This window comes from Geotrypetes seraphini, chromosome 5 (assembly GCF_902459505.1).
Source record: "Geotrypetes seraphini chromosome 5, aGeoSer1.1, whole genome shotgun sequence".
Lineage (NCBI taxonomy): Eukaryota > Metazoa > Chordata > Amphibia > Gymnophiona > Dermophiidae > Geotrypetes > Geotrypetes seraphini.
Genome location: NC_047088.1, coordinates 136266223 through 136287920, shown reverse-complemented (window position 1 = coordinate 136287920; position 21698 = coordinate 136266223). Strand labels below are relative to the sequence as shown.

Below are 21698 nucleotides of genomic sequence, written 5' to 3'. Positions count from 1 at the left end.
CCAGCTCCCAACCCATTTCGTCAATGTGTTACCTAATCCTATAGAACTCATCTTGCTCAGTAACCTGCGGTGCGGTACGCTATCGAATGCTTTGCTAAAGTCCAGGTACACAATGTCCAGGGACTCCCCAATATCCAGCTTCCCCGTCACCCAGTCAAAGAAGCTGATCAGGTTGGATTGGCAGGATCTCCCCTAAGTAAATCCATGTTGTCGGGGATCCCGTAGATTCTCCTCATCCAGGATCTTATCTAATTGGTGTTTGATTAGAGTTTCCATTAGTTTGCTCACTATCAATGTTAGACTCACTGGTCTGTAGTTTGCTGTCTCCATCTAGGAGCCTTTCTTGTGGAGTGGAATGACGTTAGCCGTCCTCCAGTCCAACGGGACGCTGCCTGTACTAAGGGAGAGGTTGAAGAGCGCGGACAGTGGCTCCGCCAAGACATCACTCAGCTCCCTAAGCACCCTGGGGTGCAAGTTGTCTGGCCCCATTGCTTTGTTAACCTTGAGCTTTGACAGCTCACCGTAGACACTGCTGGGCGTAAACTCAAAGTTACTAAACGGGTCAACTGAGCCAACCCTTGTCTGTAGCTGAGGGCCGAGCCCTGGCGCTTCTCGGGTGAAGACTGAGCAGAAGTATTCATTTAATAGTTGGGCTTTTTCCGAATCCTTTTCCACATAGTCTCTGTCTGGTTTCCTAAGACGTACAATCCCGCCTGAGTTTTTTCTTCTATCACCGATATACCTGAAGAATGATTTATCTCCCTTCTGGATGTTCTTTGCTAGAGACTCCTCCATGAGGAATTTAGCCTCCCTGACTGCTGTTTTGACGGCTTTTGATTTGGCCAGGTAGTCTGCTCTAGAGTCCTGCTTCCCCGATTGTTTGTAAGAGATGAATGCTTTTTTCTTCTCCTTGATCAGGTCTGAGATCTCCGCAGTAAACCACTGTGGCTTATTGTTCCTTCGCCGTTTACTTACTGATTTTACTTAGCGGTTTGTTGCTTCTTGTATGGTTGCTTTCAAAGTCGACCACATGTCTTCCACGTTATCGGTTTCTTCTTGGCTTTGTAGCGCCTGGTGAACGAAGTCTCCCATTTCTTTGAAATTTGTGTCCTTGAATTTGAGGACTTTGGTTAGTGTAGTAGATTTAGTGAAACCTTTCCTGATATTAAACCATACCATGTTGTGGTCACTGGAGGCCAATGTGTCGCCCACCGAGACCTCTGTGACACTTTCTCCATTGGTAAGTATCAGGTCCAGTATTGCCTGATCCCTTGTCGGTTCCAACACCAGTTGCCTGAGGCTTGCTCCTTTCATAGAGTTTAATAGCCTCCTGCTGCTGCCGGAAGCAGAGGTAAGTGTAACCCAATCCACATCAGGCATGTTGAAGTCACCTAGCAATACTGTGTCCCCACGCAAGGTGATATTTTCTATATCTTCGATTATTTCCATATCCAGGTCATCCTGTTGTCTTGGAGGTCTGTAAATTACGCCAAGATACAAGCATTTGTCCTTCCCTCTGGCCAAATTAACCCAAAGGGATTCCCCAAGGTCTGCTTGGACGTTGTCCACTCATGCCATGTGCTCCACAGATAGCGCCACGAGGTGTCTCTCTGCCCACCAAAAGAGCAGCTGAGCCTCCACGCTCAGAGGGACGATTGACGTAAGCCACCACCGTGGCCACACAAACGGCTCGATGGAGACAACTCTCAAAGAGGAGAAGGGCCAGTTGAATCGCCTGCAATTCCAGCCAATTGATCGACCACTTGCGCTCTGAGGGTGCCCACCATCCTGAACAGGGACTGACATGCACAGTGCTCTCCAGCCTTTGAGCCTCGCATCTGTCAACAATATCACCCAGTCCGACACTCGGAGCAGAAGTCCCTGGGACAGTGCAACCACCATGCTAGACTGTTGTGCACCACAGTCATCCAGGGCAGGGGTACATGTAACGGGTCCCGTTGTGGATTCCAGCACGAAAGCAGGGCATTCTGCAGCAGACGCAGATAGGCTCTGGCCCAAGGAACCACATTGATTGATGCCACCATGGCCCCAGAAGCTGGAGAAACTGACAAGCCGTCAGGACCGGAGTGGCCAGAAGGTCCCTGATAATCTGCTGTAGCCTCTCCTGACAGGACATGGGCAGAGACACATTGTTCTGACCCATGTGAAACCGAACTCCCAGGCACTCCAAATCCTGGGTGGGCTCAAGGTGACTCTGAAATTGATCACCCAACACGGACGTTGCAGCAACAGTACCACCTGATGGACAGCCTGACACCCTTCGGACAGAGGGCATTCTGATCAACCAGTCATGCAGATATGGGTGAACCAGGACACCCATGAAGTGCAGATGGGCCGTCACCACCACCATCACTTTGGTGAAGGTCCAGGGTGCCGTCGCCAACCCAAAGGCAGTGCCGCAAGCTGGAAATGTCGCCCCAGAATATGAAATTGCAGATACTTCCTGTGGTCTGGGAAAATGGGAATGTGGAGATCCGCCTCAGTCAGATCCAGGTGCCGGTACCATCTCCAAGTGGAATCGAGGGACTTTCAGGGCTGCATTGACTGCCTTGAAGTCCAGAATTGGTCTCCAATCGTTGGATCTTTTCTTTAGAACAATGAAATATCAAATAAATGAATATTTCCCAGAGCCCAAGTCTTGCTTCGGCACGGGTTCTATGGCTGTAATACCAAAAGTCTGCGGACTGTGGCCTGCACCCGAACCACCTTCTCGGGGTGGCTGGCAGGGGAATCCAGAAAATACTCGGTCGGAGGACAGAGAAACTCCAACTTGTAACCACCTCGGAGAACCTGCAGAACCCAGCGGTCGGAGATGATGGCCTCCCATTCCACCAAAAAGGTTGACAACCGTCCTTCGATGCACGGAGGGGGAGACAGCGGCCTGGCATCAGAACTATTTTTTGGCAGCAGCTGCTGGTCAACTTGCCACAGACTGCTGACAGGGAGATCCGCCAAAGTGCGGTCTGGCAGACGATGATGAATGATGACCTGTGGAAAGGCCCGAGTATGGGCGAGAATGCCGAAAGGGATGAAAATTTGAACGCTCCAAAGGGCAGGACCTGTTCCCAGGTAATGCCTTGGGTTTACGATCCTGAACACTGGCCACAAGGTCACCATTAACAGGAGATGATCCTTGAAGGGCAACTGGCTAAAGCAAGCTTGGTCCCTTTTTAAAAACACGGTCCCCGACGCGCAAAATCTATATATACCACGTATCAAAAAAGGATCCAAGAGGAAAAAGAACTGGCATAGCTCATTGTAGAAGTGAAGGAAGCGATCGGAGACAAGAAAACTTTGTTTAAAGAATGGAAAAGGTCAAAAACAGACGAAAACTGGAATAAGCACAAACAACATCAACGCAGGTGCCATAAGGTGGCCAAAAGAGACTACGAGGAAAAAATAGTTAAGGAGGCAAAAAACTTCAAGCCGTTCTTTCGATATATTAAGAGAAAACGACCCGCAAAGAAAGCGGTGGGACCATTGGATGACCATGGAATAAAGGGAGTGCTAAAAGAGGATAAAGAAATCGCAAAGTGAACACATTTTTTTGCATCTGTATTTACTGAAGAGGATATACACAGCATACCGGAACCCATCAGACTATATGCTGGAAAAAAAACACGGGAAACTGACAGGGTTGACAGTCAGTCTAGAAGAGGTATGCAGGCAGATTGATAGACTTAAGAGCAATAAATCCCCGGGACCGGATGGCATCCATCCAAGGGTCATCAAGGAACTGAAAGGGACTATAGCTGAACTGCTTCAGCTAATAGCCAATCTGTCAATCAAATCGGGAAAGATTCCGGAGGACTGGAAGATGACGAATGTTACGCCGATCTTCAAAAAAGGTTCGAGGGGAGATCCGGGAAACTACAGACCGGTGAGTCTGACCTCAGTACCGGGAAAAATGGTAGAGGCACTAATAAAGGACCGCATCATGGATCACCTTGACAGACATGGTTTAATGAGGACCAGCCAGCACGGTTTCAGCAAAGAAAGATCTTGCCTGATGAACTTGCTGCACTTCTTCGAGGGAGCAAACAGGCGGATAGACAAGGGCGACCCAGTCGACATTGTATATCTGGATTTTCAGAAGGTGTTCGACAAGGTTCCGCATGAACGACTACTTCGAAACATTGCAAGCCATGGAATTGAGGGTGAAATACTCACAGGGATTATAAACTGGCTGGAGCATAGGAAACAGAGAGTGGGAGTAAATGGACAATACTCAGACTGTAAGAATGTCACCAGCGGAGTGCCGTAGGGCTTGGTGCTTGGACCCGTGCTCTTCAACATCTTTATAAATGATCTGGACATTGGTACGATGAGTGAGGTAATTAAATTTGCCGACAATACGAAGTTATTCAGAGTAGTGAAGAAGCAGGGGGATTGCAAAGATCTACAAAGTGACATAATCAAACTCGAGAAATGGGCATCGACATGGCAAATGAGGTTCAACGTGGATAAGTGCAAAGTGATGCATGTCGGTAACAGAAATCTCATGCACGAATACAGGATGTCTGGGGTGGCAGTTGGAGAGACCTCCCAGGAAAGAGACTTGGGAGTTCTGATCGACAAGTCGATGAAGCCGTCTACACAATGTGCGGTGGCGGCAAAAAGGACGAACAGAATGCTAGGAATGATAAAATAGGGGAATACGAACAGATTGGAGAAGGTTATCATGCCGCTGTACCGGGCCATGGTGTGCCCTCACCTGGAGTACTGCGTCCAGCACTGGTCGCCGTACATGAAGAAGGACACGGTACTACTCGAAAGGGTCCAGAGAAGAGCGACTAAAATGGTTAAGGGGCTGGAGGAGTTGCTATACAGTGAGAGATTGGAGAAACTGGGCCTCTTCTCCCTTGAAAAGAGAAAACTGAGAGGAGACATGATTGAAACATTCAAAATACTGAAGGGAATAGACTTAGTAGATAAAGACAGACTGTTCACACTCTCCAAGGTAGGGAGAATGAGAGGGCACTCTAAAGTTGAAAGGGGATAGATTCCGTACAAACATAACGAACTTCTTCTTCACCCACAGAGTGGTGGAGAGCTGGAATGCTCTTCCGGAGGCTGTTGTAGGGGAAAACACCCTCCAGGGTTTCAAGACTAAGCTGGACAAGTTCCTGCTAAACTGGGACGTACGCAGGTGAGGCTGGACTCATTTAGAGCACTGGTCTTTGACCTGGGGGCTGCTGTGTGAGCAGACTGCTGGGCAGGATGGACCACCGGTCTGACCAGCAATGGCAGCTCTTATGTTTTTATGAATCACCAGACCATTGCCGGATCCAGAGCATCCTGTAAGCCGAAACAGAATAGGCACCAAGATTGGCGAAAATGTTCAAGATGTCATAGAGAGCATTAGCCATGTAATTCACGGTGGAGATGAGAAAATCCAAATCCCGAAGTTACCACAGTGTCAGGATCAAGAAGCAGCTTGGAGTGGCATGCCCGAGCTACAAAAGAGGAGGCCATCTCTGCTTTGACACCAGCCACGGCTGTATCAAAAACACACTTAAGGATAAAAACCACGCCTTAGTCCTGGACATCCTTCAGGACCACACACCCCCAATCGCTAGGAAGAGATGTACGCTTGGCGATATGCGCCACTGAAGAATCTACCTTCGGAAAAGTAAAGTACTTATTAAAGCCATTCACCATGGAATAAAGCTGCACCATGGCTCGAGCACATTTCAAGGGACCCTCAGAAGTCTCACAGGTATCTGTAAGAATCCAGACATCAGGATGATCAGGAAAAGAGGCAGATTGTGGCCTCTGGTCACTCATAAGGGAACATTCAGCAGAGACTGGCTGTTCCATCTGTAGCTTCAATTCCTACAGAGAATCAGAGATTAAATCCACAAGGTGTGCGAGTTTAAAGAACCTGCGTAATGGGGTCCTTCCTCAAATCACAGGCTCCGCACTTATCCGTATCCTGGAGATCTGCCAAATTCGCCATATCCATGACCACCGCACTGCAGAGCTGCCTTGTGAAAGCCTAGGAATGGAAAGAGTGTCTGGTTCAACTGTGGGCTGGTACACTCACAGGAAGACAAGAAGAAAGACTCTAATCCCTTGGAGCAGGGGTCCTTGTGACCAGCACAGAAGCCAGTAGAAGGGAATCAGGCAGGGACTTTTAAACTAAGTATGCCTGATAAAGCATGTGCACAAATTCGGGGGGGGGGGGACCATCTTCTGCGGCAGGAGCTGACTTCTGCACCTCAGATTTGGAATGTTTGAAAGGTTTAAGAGGTTTTTCACTGGAGCCACACTTACGGTTCACCAAAACTTCGCCAGCGCACTCCCCAGGGCCCCTTGACACCAATTTTGCAGGAGTCGGGGTATAAGGTGCATGAAGATCCTCCCCGGAGGTCAAAGGCACTGCATTCAAGCAAATCTCATCCCCTCACGGGCCGCGATGCATGTTGAACACGACTTTGCAACTGACAGCCATCCACCGCAAATGAGGCATGAATCCATCCCATCCTGCCCTGGGGAGGTCATCTATGTGGTTTTCTTTCAAAAATGAAGCTGGCAAATATGAAAAATAACTTTGAAATCAAATCTGAAAAAATCCAAAATGGCCACCGAGGCCCTGTTTTGACTAAAAATGGCCCAGGAAAACCACAGAGAACCCTCAAAAACAGAAATTTTAGGATTTTAGGGGTGGGGGCATAGGACATGCAGGGAAACCACCTAAAACTCCCTTTTTAAAGACCCCCCCCCAAATCTCTGATTCAAGCTGTTAGCTTGCTCTCACATAGCCATGTCCTCACAGGAGAAACTGAAACCTTTTACTCACTGTGCTGAATGAAAGAAACTGCCTGCAACTGAACAGCTTGTAGGGAGATCCTTTACCTCAGTGAACTAGAAATCTGGATTTCAAGTCTTCTGACTGCCCCACCAGCCTGATCACCATGGCCAGAGACCTCCGCCACCTGTGGACATGATGCACAAATGCCTGGCGGAGGGACGCATTCTGGCTTCGATCCCGGTCCTGCCTCCACAGAATCTTCGCAGCCTGCATTACACCCACTAGTGGACGAACCTGGGGTGAGTTAGTTCCTAAGGGAAAGGTCCCGGAGCCCTGATCTGATGTGCAGGTTGTCCAGAGGGCTTACTGCTGAGCAGGGAACCCCCCCCCCCAAAGCAGATGTCACCGCAGAGACCCTGCACAGCACAAGGGCGAAAACCATGAACAAAAAAATACGGAAAGATCACAAAATAAAAGATGAGCTCCTACAGCCTGTGTTTGTAGGAAGAAAAGACTGGTGAACATGCTCAGAGAGGAGATATATAAGGGAGGGGGAAAAAGCCTAGTTTTGAGGCTTCCTACAGACCCTGGCAGATGGAGAGAAATAAGCCACTGGTCCCAGAATAAAGTGGGATTGTATAAGAAAACTGTTTTATTGCTGATGCTGTTGAAATTTGGAAGCACCTGAGTGAGCACTGAAAAACAGAACCGCACAATAACACTATTTATTTATTTATTTATTTAATTCATTTTCTATCCCATTGTCCCCAAACAGCTCAGACGGGTTACAAATCAATTAAACTACAAATATTAAAAAAAAAATGGGACAAGCACTGTCTCCTGCTCATTTTCTTGCAAATATTTGTAGAACCACAGCGAAAAAAGAGAGAGAACTTATGCATCAGCATGTGGTGCCATTCTTATAACTCCCAGTGCATTATTTATCATTTACTGCTTTGGTGATAAATCACAGTAGGGTTACCAAAAATTTACCCAAACATGTCCTCTTTTCAGAAACTGGCACTTTATCCAGGTATTGAAAAGCATTGAGATAAGGGTGCGTTTTGAGGGCATATGCACAGATACGCCAGAAGAGAAACAGATTTGTGTGGAACCAGGGGGGGGGGGGCGGAAAGAGGTAGGGCTGTGGTGCAGAACGGGGTCAGACCACGTGTGTTCTTTTTTTTTTATTGAGCAAAAATCTGGTAACCCTTAAACCACAGTTAACTAGCACTGTGTAGGAAGTCCTCACAGTCCTTGCTTCAATCAGACATCAGCTGTCATCCTTTGACACGATGGGCGTGGCGACCTCCACGTGTAGCGATCTCGCTACAGGTGAGTGAAGGTCACCGCACAGAGGCGCCTGTACATCAGGTGACCTCTGATGCCACTACTGGCCCGTGCAGTACCAGTCTGAGCCATTATTCCAGACAGACAGTAAGAGCGACTGTTATAAAGGGAATAGGAGGCGATACTGGGATGTTTTAGTAGTTAACACTTCACTTGCATGTAAATCCTGCACGTCGGGAACTACTTAAATCTCCGTAGCTCTGTATCTTCAACTTGTCTTTAAAATCATCCTCAACAAGCCCTACGGTTTTCCTTTTCTGGCGTCTCGCTTTCGTTAAATATACTGTAAACTTTTTTTCAATCCTCCAGCGTTCTGCTCTCTTACCTAACTTCCTGTTTCCGGCAAGGCGGGACTCATCTGAGGGGGAGAGGTTGTGTCAGAAGGGACGAGTCACCGAAGAAGGAAAGCTGCGGATTTGGTGGTGTTCGATCTCAGGTATCCGTTTGACGGTAGGAAGGGAAAGGCGCTGGATCACGGACCAGGAGGAGAAGGGGGAGATAGAGAGAGGGATAGACATGGCAGGGAGAGACCGATCCTCTTGTCTCCGAATATATGTGAAGAGGTGTGCTTGACATGTGAGGCAGCCGAATGCGTGACTTGGTATCTTTGGACTGTTATCGTACATTTGTTTATTTGAATACCATAGTATTGTATAGATAATAAAACTGTAACAGCAATAGCTTGAAGATGTGTATGCTTTGTTGAAAATATCATTATTAATTTCTGTCTGCTGTCACCCTGGTCCCAGGTAGAGCCCAGCATGTTGTTAATATACTTAAGTCAGCTTTTCAGTTGAAAGGGAAACTGTGGAATGAGGAGGCATGAGATGAAGGGGAAAGGGCAAGGATTCAGGAGTAACCAGTTTTATGGAAAGGGTGGGGAATTTCAGAAATGGACTCCTGGTGGAGACAAGTTGTATCTGTATTCACAGCAAGCTTGGACAAATACATAGGTCGAAGAAGGGGTGGTAAATGGCATGGATGGGCAGACTGGGTAAGCCATATGGTCTTTGGTTTAATATTTCTCTGTTTTACAGTAGTAATGACTATAGTATATATTGTTAAGGAAGAGGTGAATAGGCAGTTCTGCATGTTTTAGTGCCCATTCTGTGTGTGAGCTTCCAAGTGAAAGGGGAAGAAGGAATAGGGTTTTTTTGTTGTTGTGGTTATTGTTGTTGTGTAAATCATTATTGCATAAAGGAGTGTAAAGTAACCTATGCACTGTCATTTGGTGGTAATTAGGGGGGGAAGAGAGAGCAGAAATGGAAAGAGACCATGAAGATCAAGAATTGTTTAGATAATCTGGCCCAAAGTGCCTTTTGTATCTTTTTTTTTTAATTATCTTTATTAGCAACTGCAAAGGAACATACAACCAAGATCAAAGTAATCATAAAACAGAGCAGGCAGAAAAACAGCACTGGAAAACTATGACAGCAAATGTTGCTCAGTAGAGAATGATAGGGTGACAAAATTCATCACCGTTCCCGTCCCCGCGGATAACCGCGGGAAACCATCTTCATGTCATTCCTTAAGGAGAGAGGGAAGAATCAGAGTATAATTGGGCACATCCACTGACCCGCAAGCTTTGCTTTGAAGAATGCTGGTGTAGAAGGATTGAGATTGAAATAGACACTAGAAAATGATTATTTTCCGCGGTTATCCACGGGGACGGGAACGGTGATGAATTTTGTCACCGTGTCATTCTCTATTGCTCAGTACAAGAGCCCAATAGGTGGATGCCCATCGCAGTTGATATTTTGAAATACCAAACTCCCCCAATCAAACACACGCAAACCCCAAGCACTCGGCCTCAGACCACAACAAGCGCTCCACACTCATACCTCCAAACATCCAAACACCCAAAGGCTCACACCCCCCCACACACAAGTGCAGCCACCCGGTGAAAAAAACAAAAAGAGAGAGAGCGACAGCCCAACCTAGAAGAAGAATCAAGGTAAGGATTCCTGGTCCACTGGCTCCGAGCTGGAACAGACCCTCAACGCCCGCTGCCACAGAGCTCGATAGCAACGGATGCCAGATTCCCAGACCTAGGGACACGTTGAAGCTCATACCGCCCCACCTCAGCCAAACGAGCCAGCTAGTGCGGCAAGGATGCCACCGAGTTGTCCACCCAATGCTGCAACAGGAGCTTTTTTACCATGTAGAGAACCCTGCGCTGGGGAAACGTTAGCTCTCCCTCAATCAAATCGCGTTGATCTCCCAAGAGCAGGAAACCATAAGACCATGGCACAGCTCATTGGAGAATGCGCTCCAATAAAGGAAGAACTTGCAGCCATAAGTCAGAAGAAGGGCATTCCAAAAAATGGTGTGTAAGGGTACCTAAGAAACGATTGCATTTAGTACAAACTGCTCCCTCCCAGAGGCCCATACAAGCCCCCTGAGCCTGAGAAATATAAGCCCGACGCAGAATTTTAAATTGCATTTCCCTAAACTCTGTGGAACCCCAGAAGGCGTGCACAGTGGCAAAAAGATCAAGAAATGCCTTACGATCCAGGATAGTGCCAAGCTCCGATTGCCACTGGGAAGCCAGTCGATCAATAGATCCCATGTCCGATGCGTTCTTCAGAATCCGATACCAGGTAGCTAATTTGTTAGAAGCAGGAGATACCTGAAAAAACTGAACATCCAAGGGACCACAGAGCCAAGCATCCCCCCATTGACGGCCAAGGGACAAGTAATAATGCCGAACCTGAAGGTAAGCCCAGAAGTGAGTCTGAGGCAGTTGCCAGTGAGTCTGCAGCTGGGCAAAAGAAGGAAAATACCCCCCCCCCTGTAAGGAGGTCTTGAAGAGTTCTACCCCCTCTCTGCTCCCACTGCCGAAACCATGCGTGGCCCACTCCCGGTGGAAAGTCAGTATAGCCGACAACGGGTGTGAAGAAGGGACAAGACCGAGTGAGGGGCACACCAGGACTCTACCCAACCCTGGGAAGAGAATCTATAACAACCCGACCATCCTTCATGAATAAAGCGAAACAGAGCGGCGACTTTATAATAGCGAAGATCAGGAAGGTTCAAACCACCCCTATATTTATCCAAAGCCAAGGTGGCATAGTTAATCCTTGCCCGCTTATGATGCCAAATGAAGGAGGAGATAATCGAACGAAACAGATGCACCTCTTTATCAGTAACCCAAAGCGGCACAGCCTGCAACGGATACAAGATCTTAGGGAGAAGTACCATCTTAGTCAAAGCCACATGACCCCAAACACCCAGCGGAAGATCTCTCCATTTATCACACAAATGCTGAATCGCCTCCAAATGACGTGTCACATTATATTGGTACAGAAGCTTAAGTATACACCAAGGTAACGCATCGGCCCCTTCACCAGTGGTATCTCTAAGCTTGCATGCCAGGTCTTCACCTTAGTGGACCATAAGGGAAGAAGTTCAGATTTATCACAGTTAACGCACAGATCAGAAAGATCTTCAAAGGAGCGAACCAAAGCAAGGACCTGCCCCAGATCCCGTCGGGGTTGGTCAAGATAAAGGAGAATATCATCGGCAAAAAGATTAATGCGACTTTCCTTGCCCCCAATGCGAATACCCTGAATAGTCGGATCGCCTCAAATCCTAGCAGCCACGAAATCCTAGCAGCTAACACGAAAAGTAACGGGGACAACGGGCAGCCCTGTCGCGTCCCCCTTCCCAAAGCAAACGGTTCAGTAAACTGACCATTGACTAAAAGTCTGGCCTACGGTTGTATATATAAGCTACCGATCCAATGATGAATAGAACCCTCTATGCCAAACTGACGCAGAACCCAGAAGAGATATTGCCAAGAGATACTATCAAATGCCTTCTCCATGTCCAGGCCTCCAGTAGCCGATTCTCCCTCCAGACCACGCCTGGAATGAAGGGCCATCAAAGCTCGGACCAGATTCATCGACGCATATCGACCCGGCACAAATCCTGCCTGGTCCTCATGGATCAACAGCGGCAAAAAGGCATTCAATCTATGCGCCAAGATTGCGGCAGAAAGTTTAGCATCCTGCTTAAGGAGAGAAATAGGCCGATAAGAACCCACCTGGGCCGGGTCCTTGCCAGGCTTAGGCAACAGCACAACGTGGGCCATATTAGGAGTCCCCAAACCCCGGTTCTCAGAGAGCGCCCGCCAAAGCAGGAGAGATCTGATCCGACAGAATCTTGTAGTACTCTGATTCAAACCCATCTAGGCCAGGTGCCTTAGTTAACTTAAGCTTCTTAATACCAAGCTGTACCTCTCCGGGACTAATAGGGACATTCAAACGCTCCAGCTGGGCTTCTGTCAGCCTAGGGAGCGTAAGCCCCTGAAAGAAAGCATCTCTATCAGTGTCCGAGAACAGTCGGTTAGCATACAGAGATTCATAAAAGTGAACGAATTGCTGTTGAATCTGCCGTTCCTGCGTGAAACAAGTACCCTTCGGGTCCCGGATGGACAGAATAACCTGACGGGTGTGCGAAGGCCGGAACAAATTGGCCAACAGTCTCCCTGTCTTACCCCCCCAGGCGTACAATTTATACCGTTGAAAATAGATATCGCGGGAGGCCTGCTGCGTCAAGATTATATCTATCTGCCGCCGGACGGTCAGCAAGCGAAGTTTATCATCCACTGAAAGAGAAGTACAGTGGCGCGCCCTCAACTGTCGAAGCTCCCCCGATAGAGTCAGTAACTCCACATCCAGGGACTTCCGCTTGCGAGAAAGATAAGCAATAATGAACCCCCGCAGAACCGCCTTGGAAGCCTCCCAATAGGTCACTGGATGAACATCGTCGGTGTTATTATGAGAACTATACTCTAACCATTTCCCGAAGATATTTATGAAATTCGAGATCTCTATAGAGGTAACACGGAAATTTCCAATGTCGCTCCCCGGGTTCCGGCGTAAACTGAACAGGTGAGTGGTCCGACAAGGGAACCTCCTCAATATCTATCCCATACACCCTGGGGAGCAGAGAGGGCGATACCAACATTTAATCCAACCTAGCATATACATTGTGGGGGTGGGAATAAAAGGTATAAGTGCGTTCCATTGGGTGCAAAATCCTCCAGATGTCCCAACAACTGCAACTGGCTAAGCAGAAAATTTACCCCCTTAGCTCCGTGGTCCCTTGCCCCTGTCTTTGCTAGACTACAGTCCAGGGCAGGATCTACAGTGATGTTGAAGTCCCCTCCCACCAACGGCTGGTAATCAGGATACATGGCTATCTTGGCAAGCAAAGCTGAAAAAAATTTATGATTATACACATTAGGAGCATACAGATTACACAATAACCACTTGTGCCCCCATAATTCCCCCCAAGACTATAACATATCCTGATCTTGGAGAACTTTATGAGTGTGGAAGGGAAACTGTTTATGAATAAGGATGGCAACCCCTCGCTTCCGGGTACCAAGGGAAGATGAGCAGACTTCGCCCACCTAGTCTCTCCGCAGCTTGAGGTGCTCCGCAATGGAAAGATGGGTTTCTTGCACAAAGGCGATATCAGTTCCCCTCCTTCGGAACCAGGTTAAAATTTTTTTTCTCTTAATAGGAGAATGAATCCCGTCCACATTTAGGGTAGCTATAGTCAACTTAGTCATTAGGAAAAAGTTCCCCAGATGTAATAACAGGAGACAATGAAATACAATAGACGGGCAGCCCCCCAGCTAGGCCTCCCATCCAGGAATACTGGAACCGGAACACTCTAAAGAAGAGCACCGGACACTAAACCAGGTGCACCCCCCAAGATCGCTGCACCACCACACACACAGCTCTCTCCCCAACCCATACATACAACTGCCACACAGACCCCCATTCAAACACAACATCCACACCCCCACCCCAACCTCTCCCCTCTCTTCACCAGCCTTATCCCTCCCCCCTGAGAAAAGCTTCCCCAGAGCCATCCCAATTCCCCCCAATACAGAAGGAAAAAACTGAGAACAACCCCACCCCCTCCCCCAGAGAAAACCATCCCCAGAGGCACCCCCAAAAACCCAACCCCTTACAAAAAAGAAAGAAAACAATGAACTGTGCTCCCAAAAACTGGAGCAACCTAATGTCCCCTACTGAGCTCTCAGAGACCCAGAGTCCCCCATAGCGAGTACAACTGTCAAATATACAACAGAGAAGTCCAACCACCGCTGGAGGAAAAAACAGCTCACAGGCAGTCCAGGTGGAAAAGTCAACAACATCAGGGAAGAAATAAAGATTTCTATGGTCCATAGAAGACAGTCCAGCCTTCTGGACCAACAGCAAAAGAAGGGCACAGCCGAAACACCAGGCCCCGCATATCCCGGGCCCCGCAATTCATCCCCTCACGTGCCAGCAGAAACCAGACAGCACAACTCTGAGGGGCTCAGAAATCCGAGCCTCCAATATCCAACGGTACTCACAATTAAAGGAAGGCCACAGAGACAAAATGCAGACTACCAAATCAGAGCAGATCAAACGGCCAGGTCCGCTGCAGGGGCTCCACCGTTGACACTGGCAGGCAAAGAGTTCAAATAGCGCTGGGCGGCCGCTCGGTCCGGGAATGTATGGGGCTTCCCCTCCCGCCAGATGCGCAGGGACACCGGGTAGACGAGCGCAAAGCGCACTCCCTGCCGATGGAATGCTGTGCACAGAGGCGCCGTTTCTTTGCGGAGGGAAGCCACGTGGAGAGAGTAATCATTAAACAACAACAGCTTCCTCCCTTCATATTCCAGCAGACCTGCCTTCCGATAAGCTTGGAGGATTAGCTTTTTCTCTTTCCAGTTAAGGTATTTAGCGATCGCTGCTCGGGTACGGTTCTTATCCCCCGAGCGTTGCCCCATGCGATGCACTCTTTCGCAGAGGAAGCCAGCCGCTGGCGGCTCCAGACCCAGCCGCGTCGGGAGCCAGACTTGGGAAAAATTGTAAAGATCTTGATCTGCCCAGAGCTCCGGAAGACCCACCACACGTAAGTTGTTTCGGCGTTGGCAGTTTTCCTGATCATCCAGTCGGCTAGTCAGCGTGGCCACCTGAACCTGCAGGGCGAGCACACTATTGCGATCTTGTAGCGCCGCATCTTCCCCATCAGAAATGCGCTGTTTCACCACTGCGATGCGATTAGTTTGGGACTCAAATCTCTTATTAATGCCCTCCACAGCAGACTGCAGTTTATGCAGATGATCTTCTAGGACCGCCGTTACCATACGTGAGATTTCTTGAGCCCATTCACCCCACTGTGCCGGAGCAGAAAGGGGAGTCGGGGATGCCGCCATCTTAGCCCCAGGCAAGGCCGACTTGTGCTTAGGTGTCTTCGCCAATCGTACCGGCATGCAAGGTGCCAGCTGTTTCGCAGGATACCCCCTTCGCGCCCACAACCTTAGTAAGAGGTCAGGTGGGAGCAAAGACAGGCAAACAGTGTTGTAAAGAGAGTTAAGCAGAGTTTAGGAAACCCGAGGTCGTAGAGCTCAAAAATACACGTCTTATCAAGGCAGACTCATCACGTGACCCCCCCTTGTGTCTTTATAAAATAGATGCTCTTTTAACTGCTTAATCTAGGCAACTTGTTATAAAATTACACCCACAGGTCCTAAAATACCTGCTGGAAAGTCATAATTTGGAGTGGTATAGAAAACTGATTGAATAAATAAATAAATTACAATTTTTTACTAAAGCTTAGCTTGTGCTAAATTTTCAAGAAGCCCATTTTATATCTTTGGACTTCTTAGCAGTTAGGGCCCCTTTTTATTAAAGCTTAGCATGCATTAATCCCCTCCTTTACAAAGCCACACTAGCATTTTTAGCGCCAGCCACTGTGGTAACAGCTCTGACACTTATAGAATTCCTATGAGTGTCCGAGCTGTTACTGCGGTGGCCAGTGCTAAAAAATTATAGCGCAGCTTTGTAAAGGAGGGGGTAAGTTTGTATGCAAGGCAGTGAGGAGTAAGGGGCCTTATTATTAAAGCCTAGCATAAATGCTAAGAAGTCCATATAAAAGGCCCCTTAAGTGACTTGCCAAAGATCATAAGGAACTTCCCTTGTATTCAGGTGGGGATTTAATCACTAGACCATTACTCAGTTTTGTTATTTCCTTTAGTTACTGAGCTAAAAGATGGTCTCTTTAGAAAGAAACAGCATTCGTTAGCGCAGGGGTGTCAATCACATTAAGGGGATGAAATCCAAAACGCAGGCTAAGTCGCGGGCCAGAGCCCGCCCAATCTCCGCCCCAGACCCTGTCCCTATAATAATGCTAATTATAACACCATTTTTCCATATATACACACACACAATATAATCTTAACACATATTGGTAATGGTTAACCACAAAATTAAACTACACAAAACACACTGTATGCTTCTCAACATTCATTCCTATCAGAACACAGATAACCCCTATGCAAATATGGGACCCCAAACTAAAAGTACTAATATATTTTTAAAAACACCCTAAGATTCAAGATTCTGCATGCAGTACAACCCCCAGAGAAAAAGAAATAAATGTATTTCTTCCTGAGCAGTGCAAAAGATAGACAGCATTTTAAAAAGCTCAAAATTGACACAATTCAAACACTAAGTTGAAAATAAAACTATTCCCCCTACCTTTGTTGTCTCCCTCCCTCCATGCTGTGCCTCCCTCCAGCAGATGTCTAACCTGGCCGGCTCCAACCTGGTTGTTTTATGCAGCCCGCAGTCCAATGCCTCCCAGTGTCATCTTGTAACCGGCTCCCTCATCACAGCCGTAGTGTGCACAGAGCCGCGTGCAGCTGCTCCTCATGCGTCCTGCACCTGATCCGGAAGCCTTCTCTCTGACATCGCAACGTCAGAGGAAATGCTTCTGGATGAGGTGTGGGACACACGAAGAGCCGCTACATGCGGCTCTGTGCACATTACGGCTGTGAGGAGGGAGCCAGCCACAAGGTAAAACTGGGGGGATTGGATCGAGGGCTGCATATAACGACCAGACGGGCCGGATTTGCCCCAGAGGCCTTGAGTTTGACACCTGTGCTTTAGTGCCTATGGTGCATATATTTTGTCAGTTTAGTAAAAGCTAGATTTGAGTTTCAGAGATGATGGAGGTGGTGTTTCTGCATAGTAGAGCTGTCTTCATGAGTTTGTTCCTACCTTTCAACCCTAGTTTTATTAATTTAAGTGTAACAATTCATAAGCAAAAATAAATTAACTAAGCAAATCAGCTTGTACAGAAATGGACATGGCATATAAACCTCAATTAGAATAAGGCAAAGTAATAAAAAATATAAGGAAAAAAGGAAGAAATCCCATGTATTATCAAGTCCACAAGATAAGGGGAAAATCATACAATCTCAGTTTTAAAGATATATTGCTGTTATGTTGCTATTATATACTAGCAAAAATGTCAATTACAAGTAATCATGGAGCTAAATGAACGATAATTGGGCAGCCACAACTGTTTAAAACCATAGCAAGGGGCACTATTTACAGGATTTGCTCATTAATTACCATTATAATGACATTACTAAACTCAACCTTAGGTTTGTATACCGCGCCATCTCCGTGAACGTAGAGCTCGGCACGGTTTACAGTTAGAATAGAAAGGAACTACAATGAGGGGTTATAGGAAAGGAACTAAGAAGAAAGAGAGGGACAAGGGTACTAGAGAGCGGGAGGTGTTAGGTTTTTGAAAAGAGCCAAGTTTTCAGGTGTTTGCGGAAGGATTGGAGGGAGCTTGAATTTCTGAGTGGGGATGTGAGGTTTTTCCAGAGTTCTGTGATTCTAAAGGGGAGGGATGTTCCTAGTTTTCCTGTGCGGGATATACCTTTTGTAGAGGGGAATGATAGTTTCAGTTTTTGGGAGGGACTGGTAGAGTTAGGGTTTGAGAAGTTCCAAAAGAGTGGGATAACGGGAGGAAGGATGCCATGTAGGATCTTGAAGGCTAAGCAGGCACATTTAAAGAGGACTCTAGAGTGTACTGGAAGCCAGTGAAGCTTGGGCAGGAGTGGGGAGACGTGGTCAAACTTGCATTTTGCGAAAATAAGCTTAGCCGCGGCATTCTGAATTAACTGGAGTCTATGGAGGTTTTTCTTAGGCTTATATAGATGGAGTTGCAATAATCCAGTCTAGAGAGGATGGTAGATTGAACAAGGACAGCGAAGTGAGAATGATGAAAGCAGGATCTCGCTTTCCTCAGCATATGAAGGCTAAAGAAGCATTTTTTTACCAAGTAGTTGAGGTGGTCATTGAAGGGGAGAGAGGAGTCTATGATGATGCCCAGGACTTTGCTTGAGAACTCAAGCTGAAGAGTAACATAGTAAATGATGGCACACAGAGCATTAGCTATACTGTAAACCTGAGGCACAAATTCTTTTTAAATTAGGGTGTCTCTATTATAAGGTATTAATGGGTTTCGTTTTATCCTACCTAACTGAGTTGTTTTGTTATTCTTCTAAGCAACACTCACATGTTGCCAAAGCCTTTTTTGGTTTTCCTCCATCTAAGGGCTGTAGGTACAAAAGATATGATAAAACCCTCTCTTTTCAAATTGCTTTATGGAACAAGGATTTCAAGCGGCTTTCATCATCATCCATTTCTTACCTTCATTACAGGAACAAGACGTTCTTGTATATTAAATTTCTTAGCTCTTAATACTAACATATTCTTCATGTTGATTTATGTATCGTAGATAGTCTTTTAGAAACCGCATTGAACTTTACGGTAATGGTGGTCTAGAAATAAATTCTTATGTTATGTTATTGAGATCATATTCAATGTATGCTGGCTTGGGAGTGAGGTTTATTACTGTTATGATATGCGCAAAACTAACTCGGAGACATTTTCCCTGAGAGAATCTTCATTTTAACTTCCCATTAAAGACTAGATGATGACATAAATTCTACCCTTAAGATCTTAGTATGAGGAGACCAAAATTTTTGCATAGATTATATATGCATTCTAAGTGGGCTTAGAAATGTAAGTTATTTAGCACATTGTCCTAATATGAGATTATATAAAAAAAAAAAGTAAAGGCAAAATACATTTAAAGGCTTTAATAGAAGTAACTGAGCAACTGAACATATCATTTTTCTATATACAGTGGTGCCTCGCATAACGGACGCCTCGCACAGCGAACGCTGCGCACAACGAACTTTATGTCTTGATCCGTACAACGAACTTCGTTTCACACAACGAAGTCGCCCGAGCTGCATCCTTCCGCGCAGGCACTGCGCTTAACTGCCCTCTCTCCGCCTGGTTCCCTCTTGCCCCCCCGACTCCCCGACACGATTGGGGCAAGAGGGAGCTCAAGCCCTCTTGCCCCCCCGACTCCCCGACACGATCGGGGCAAGAGGGAGCTCAAGCCCTCTTGCCCCCCCGACTCCCCGACACGATCGGGGCAAAAGGGAGCTCAAGCCCTCTTGCCCCCCCGACTCCCCGACACGATCGGGGCAAAAGGGAGCCCAAGCCCTCTTGCCCCGCCGATTCCCCAACTCCCCGACAATATCGGGCCAGGAGGGAGCCCAAGTCCTCCTGGCCACGGCGACCCCCTAACCCCACCCTGCACTACATTACGGGCAGGAGGGATCCCAGGCCCTCCTGCCCTCGACGCAAACCCCCCCTCCCCCCAACGACCGCCCCCCCCAAGAACCTCCGACCGCCCCCCCAGCCGACCCGCGACCCCCCTGGCCGACCCCCACGACACCCCCAACCCCCTTCCCCGTACCTTTCTGTAGTTGGCCGGACAGACGGGAGCCAAACCCGCCTGTCCGGCAGGCAGCCATCGACGGAATGAGGCCGGATTGGCCCATCCGTCCCAAAGCTCCGCCTACTGGTGGGGCCTAAGGCGCCTGGGCCAATCAGAATAGGCCCGGGAGCCTTAGGTCCCTCCTGGGGGCGGGGCCTGAGGCACATGGGCCCAACCCGACCATGTGCCTCAGGCCCTGCCCCCAGGAGGGACCTAAGGCTCCCGGGCCTATTCTGATTGGCCCAGGCGCCTTAGGCCCCACCAGTAGGCGGAGCTTTGGGACGGATGGGCCAATCCGGCCTCATTCCGTCGATGGCTGCCTGCCGGACAGGCGGGTTTGGCTCCCGTCTGTCCGGCCAACTACAGAAAGGTACGGGGAAGGGGGTTGGGGGTGTCGTGGGGGTCGGCCAGGGGGGTCGCGGGTCGGCTGGGGGGGCGGTCGGAGGTTCTTGGGGGGGGGGGCGGGCGTTGGGGGGGGGGGGGGGTTTGCGTCGAGGGCAGGAGGGCCTGGGATCCCTCCTGCCCGTAATGTAGTGCAGGGTGGGGTTAGGGGGTCGCCGTGGCCAGGAGGACTTGGGCTCCCTCCTGGCCCGATATTGTCGGGGAGTTGGGGAATCGGCGGGGCAAGAGGGCTTGGGCTCCCTTTTGCCCCGATCGTGTCGGGGCGTCGGGGGGGCAAGAGGGCTTGAGCTCCCTTTTGCCCCGATCGTGTCGGGGAGTCGGGGGGGCAAGAGGGCTTGAGCTCCCTCTTGCCCCGATCGTGTCGGGGAGTCGGGGGGGGCAAGAGGGCTTGAGCTCCCTCTTGCCCCGATCGTGTCGGGGAGTCGGGGGGGGCAAGAGGGCTTGAGCTCCCTCTTGCCCCGATCGTGTCGGGGAGTCGGGGGGGCAAGAGGGCTTGAGCTCCCTCTTGCCCCGATCGTGTCGGGGAGTCGGGGGGGCAAGAGGGCTTGAGCTCCCTCTTGCCCCGATCGTGTCGGGGAGTCGGGGGGGGCAAGAGGGCTTGAGCTCCCTCTTGCCCCGATCGTGTCGGGGAGTCGGGGGGGGGCAAGAGGGCTTGAGCTCCCTCTTGCCCCGATCGTGTCGGGGGTGCCAGGGACCACACGGAGTCACCCACCGTACCACCCGATTCGGGTAAGCGCAGGTATCGGTGGGTGGCTTATTGGCGGGGGGGTGCCTTATTTTACATTTTTTTCTAAAAAGGGGGGGCTGTCTTATTTGATGGCCCTGCCTTATCATCGGGGAAACACGGTAGAAAAAAAAAAAAAAATGAACAGTTAAGTCCCAGTTTTTGCCGCTGAGACTCTGCCCTCTCACTGTAAAATTAGACTCTACTTAGTCTGTCTTTAAATTTAAAAAATGTGTGTTGTTTTAAAAAACAATTATGTTTTTAGATGTATCTAAATAAAAATAATAACCAAAAATTTATCTTTTTTTATGTCATCTTAGCATATTTTATGCTACAGAACGAATTATTTTTTTTAACATGTATTGTTATGGGAAAACGCGTTTCACACAACGAACGTTTCACATAACAAACTTGCTCCTGGAACGGATTAAGTTCGTTGTGTGAGGCACCACTGTAGTACTAACTTTTGCACTCCAAGTTTTTTGGCTGCTCCTGAAGCTTGGTGAGCACCGCTTCCTTTACTTCATCATGCTTTCTCTTTTGCTCTCTGGGTTGCAGTGATGCACCCATGTCTTGTCGCTGGTGGCAATTCTCTCCAGAATACTAGGATCTTCTTCATACCATCTCAGGAACTGGGTCGCAACCTCCACATGCAAATCAGTAAAGCTCTTTGGGAACTCATCATGTGCAGACTTTCCTGTATCCCACGTCATCATACATTATGGCAAATATAGATACATAGCTGATATCCAAATTTGCAGCCAATTGAAACACTGTTATCCA

At 48.3% G+C, this 21698-nt stretch overlaps 2 protein-coding genes across 12 annotated transcripts in view; one reads left to right on the top strand and one right to left on the bottom strand.

Moving 5' to 3' along the window:
- The window catches only part of PIKFYVE (phosphoinositide kinase, FYVE-type zinc finger containing), a 936520-nt gene extending 928729 nt beyond the window's left edge, over positions 1 to 7791 (bottom strand). For all 3 annotated transcript variants that reach the window (XM_033947121.1, XM_033947126.1, XM_033947127.1), the window contains exon 1: positions 7769 to 7791. In XM_033947121.1, coding sequence (XP_033803012.1) covers positions 7769 to 7776 — 8 coding nt within the window. In that variant the 5' untranslated portion in view covers positions 7777 to 7791. The remainder of the gene's footprint in view (positions 1 to 7768) is intronic.
- Positions 7792 to 8022: 231 nt separating this feature from the next.
- IDH1 (isocitrate dehydrogenase (NADP(+)) 1) overlaps positions 8023 to 21698 on the top strand; it is a 201082-nt gene continuing 187406 nt past the window's right edge. The window contains exons 1-2 of one of the 9 annotated variants that reach the window (XM_033946015.1): positions 8147 to 8212; positions 8435 to 8575. The gene's annotated coding sequence lies outside the window, so the exon portion shown is untranslated. The other 8 variants (XM_033946014.1, XM_033946017.1, XM_033946012.1 and 5 more) reach the window with 8 other exon arrangements.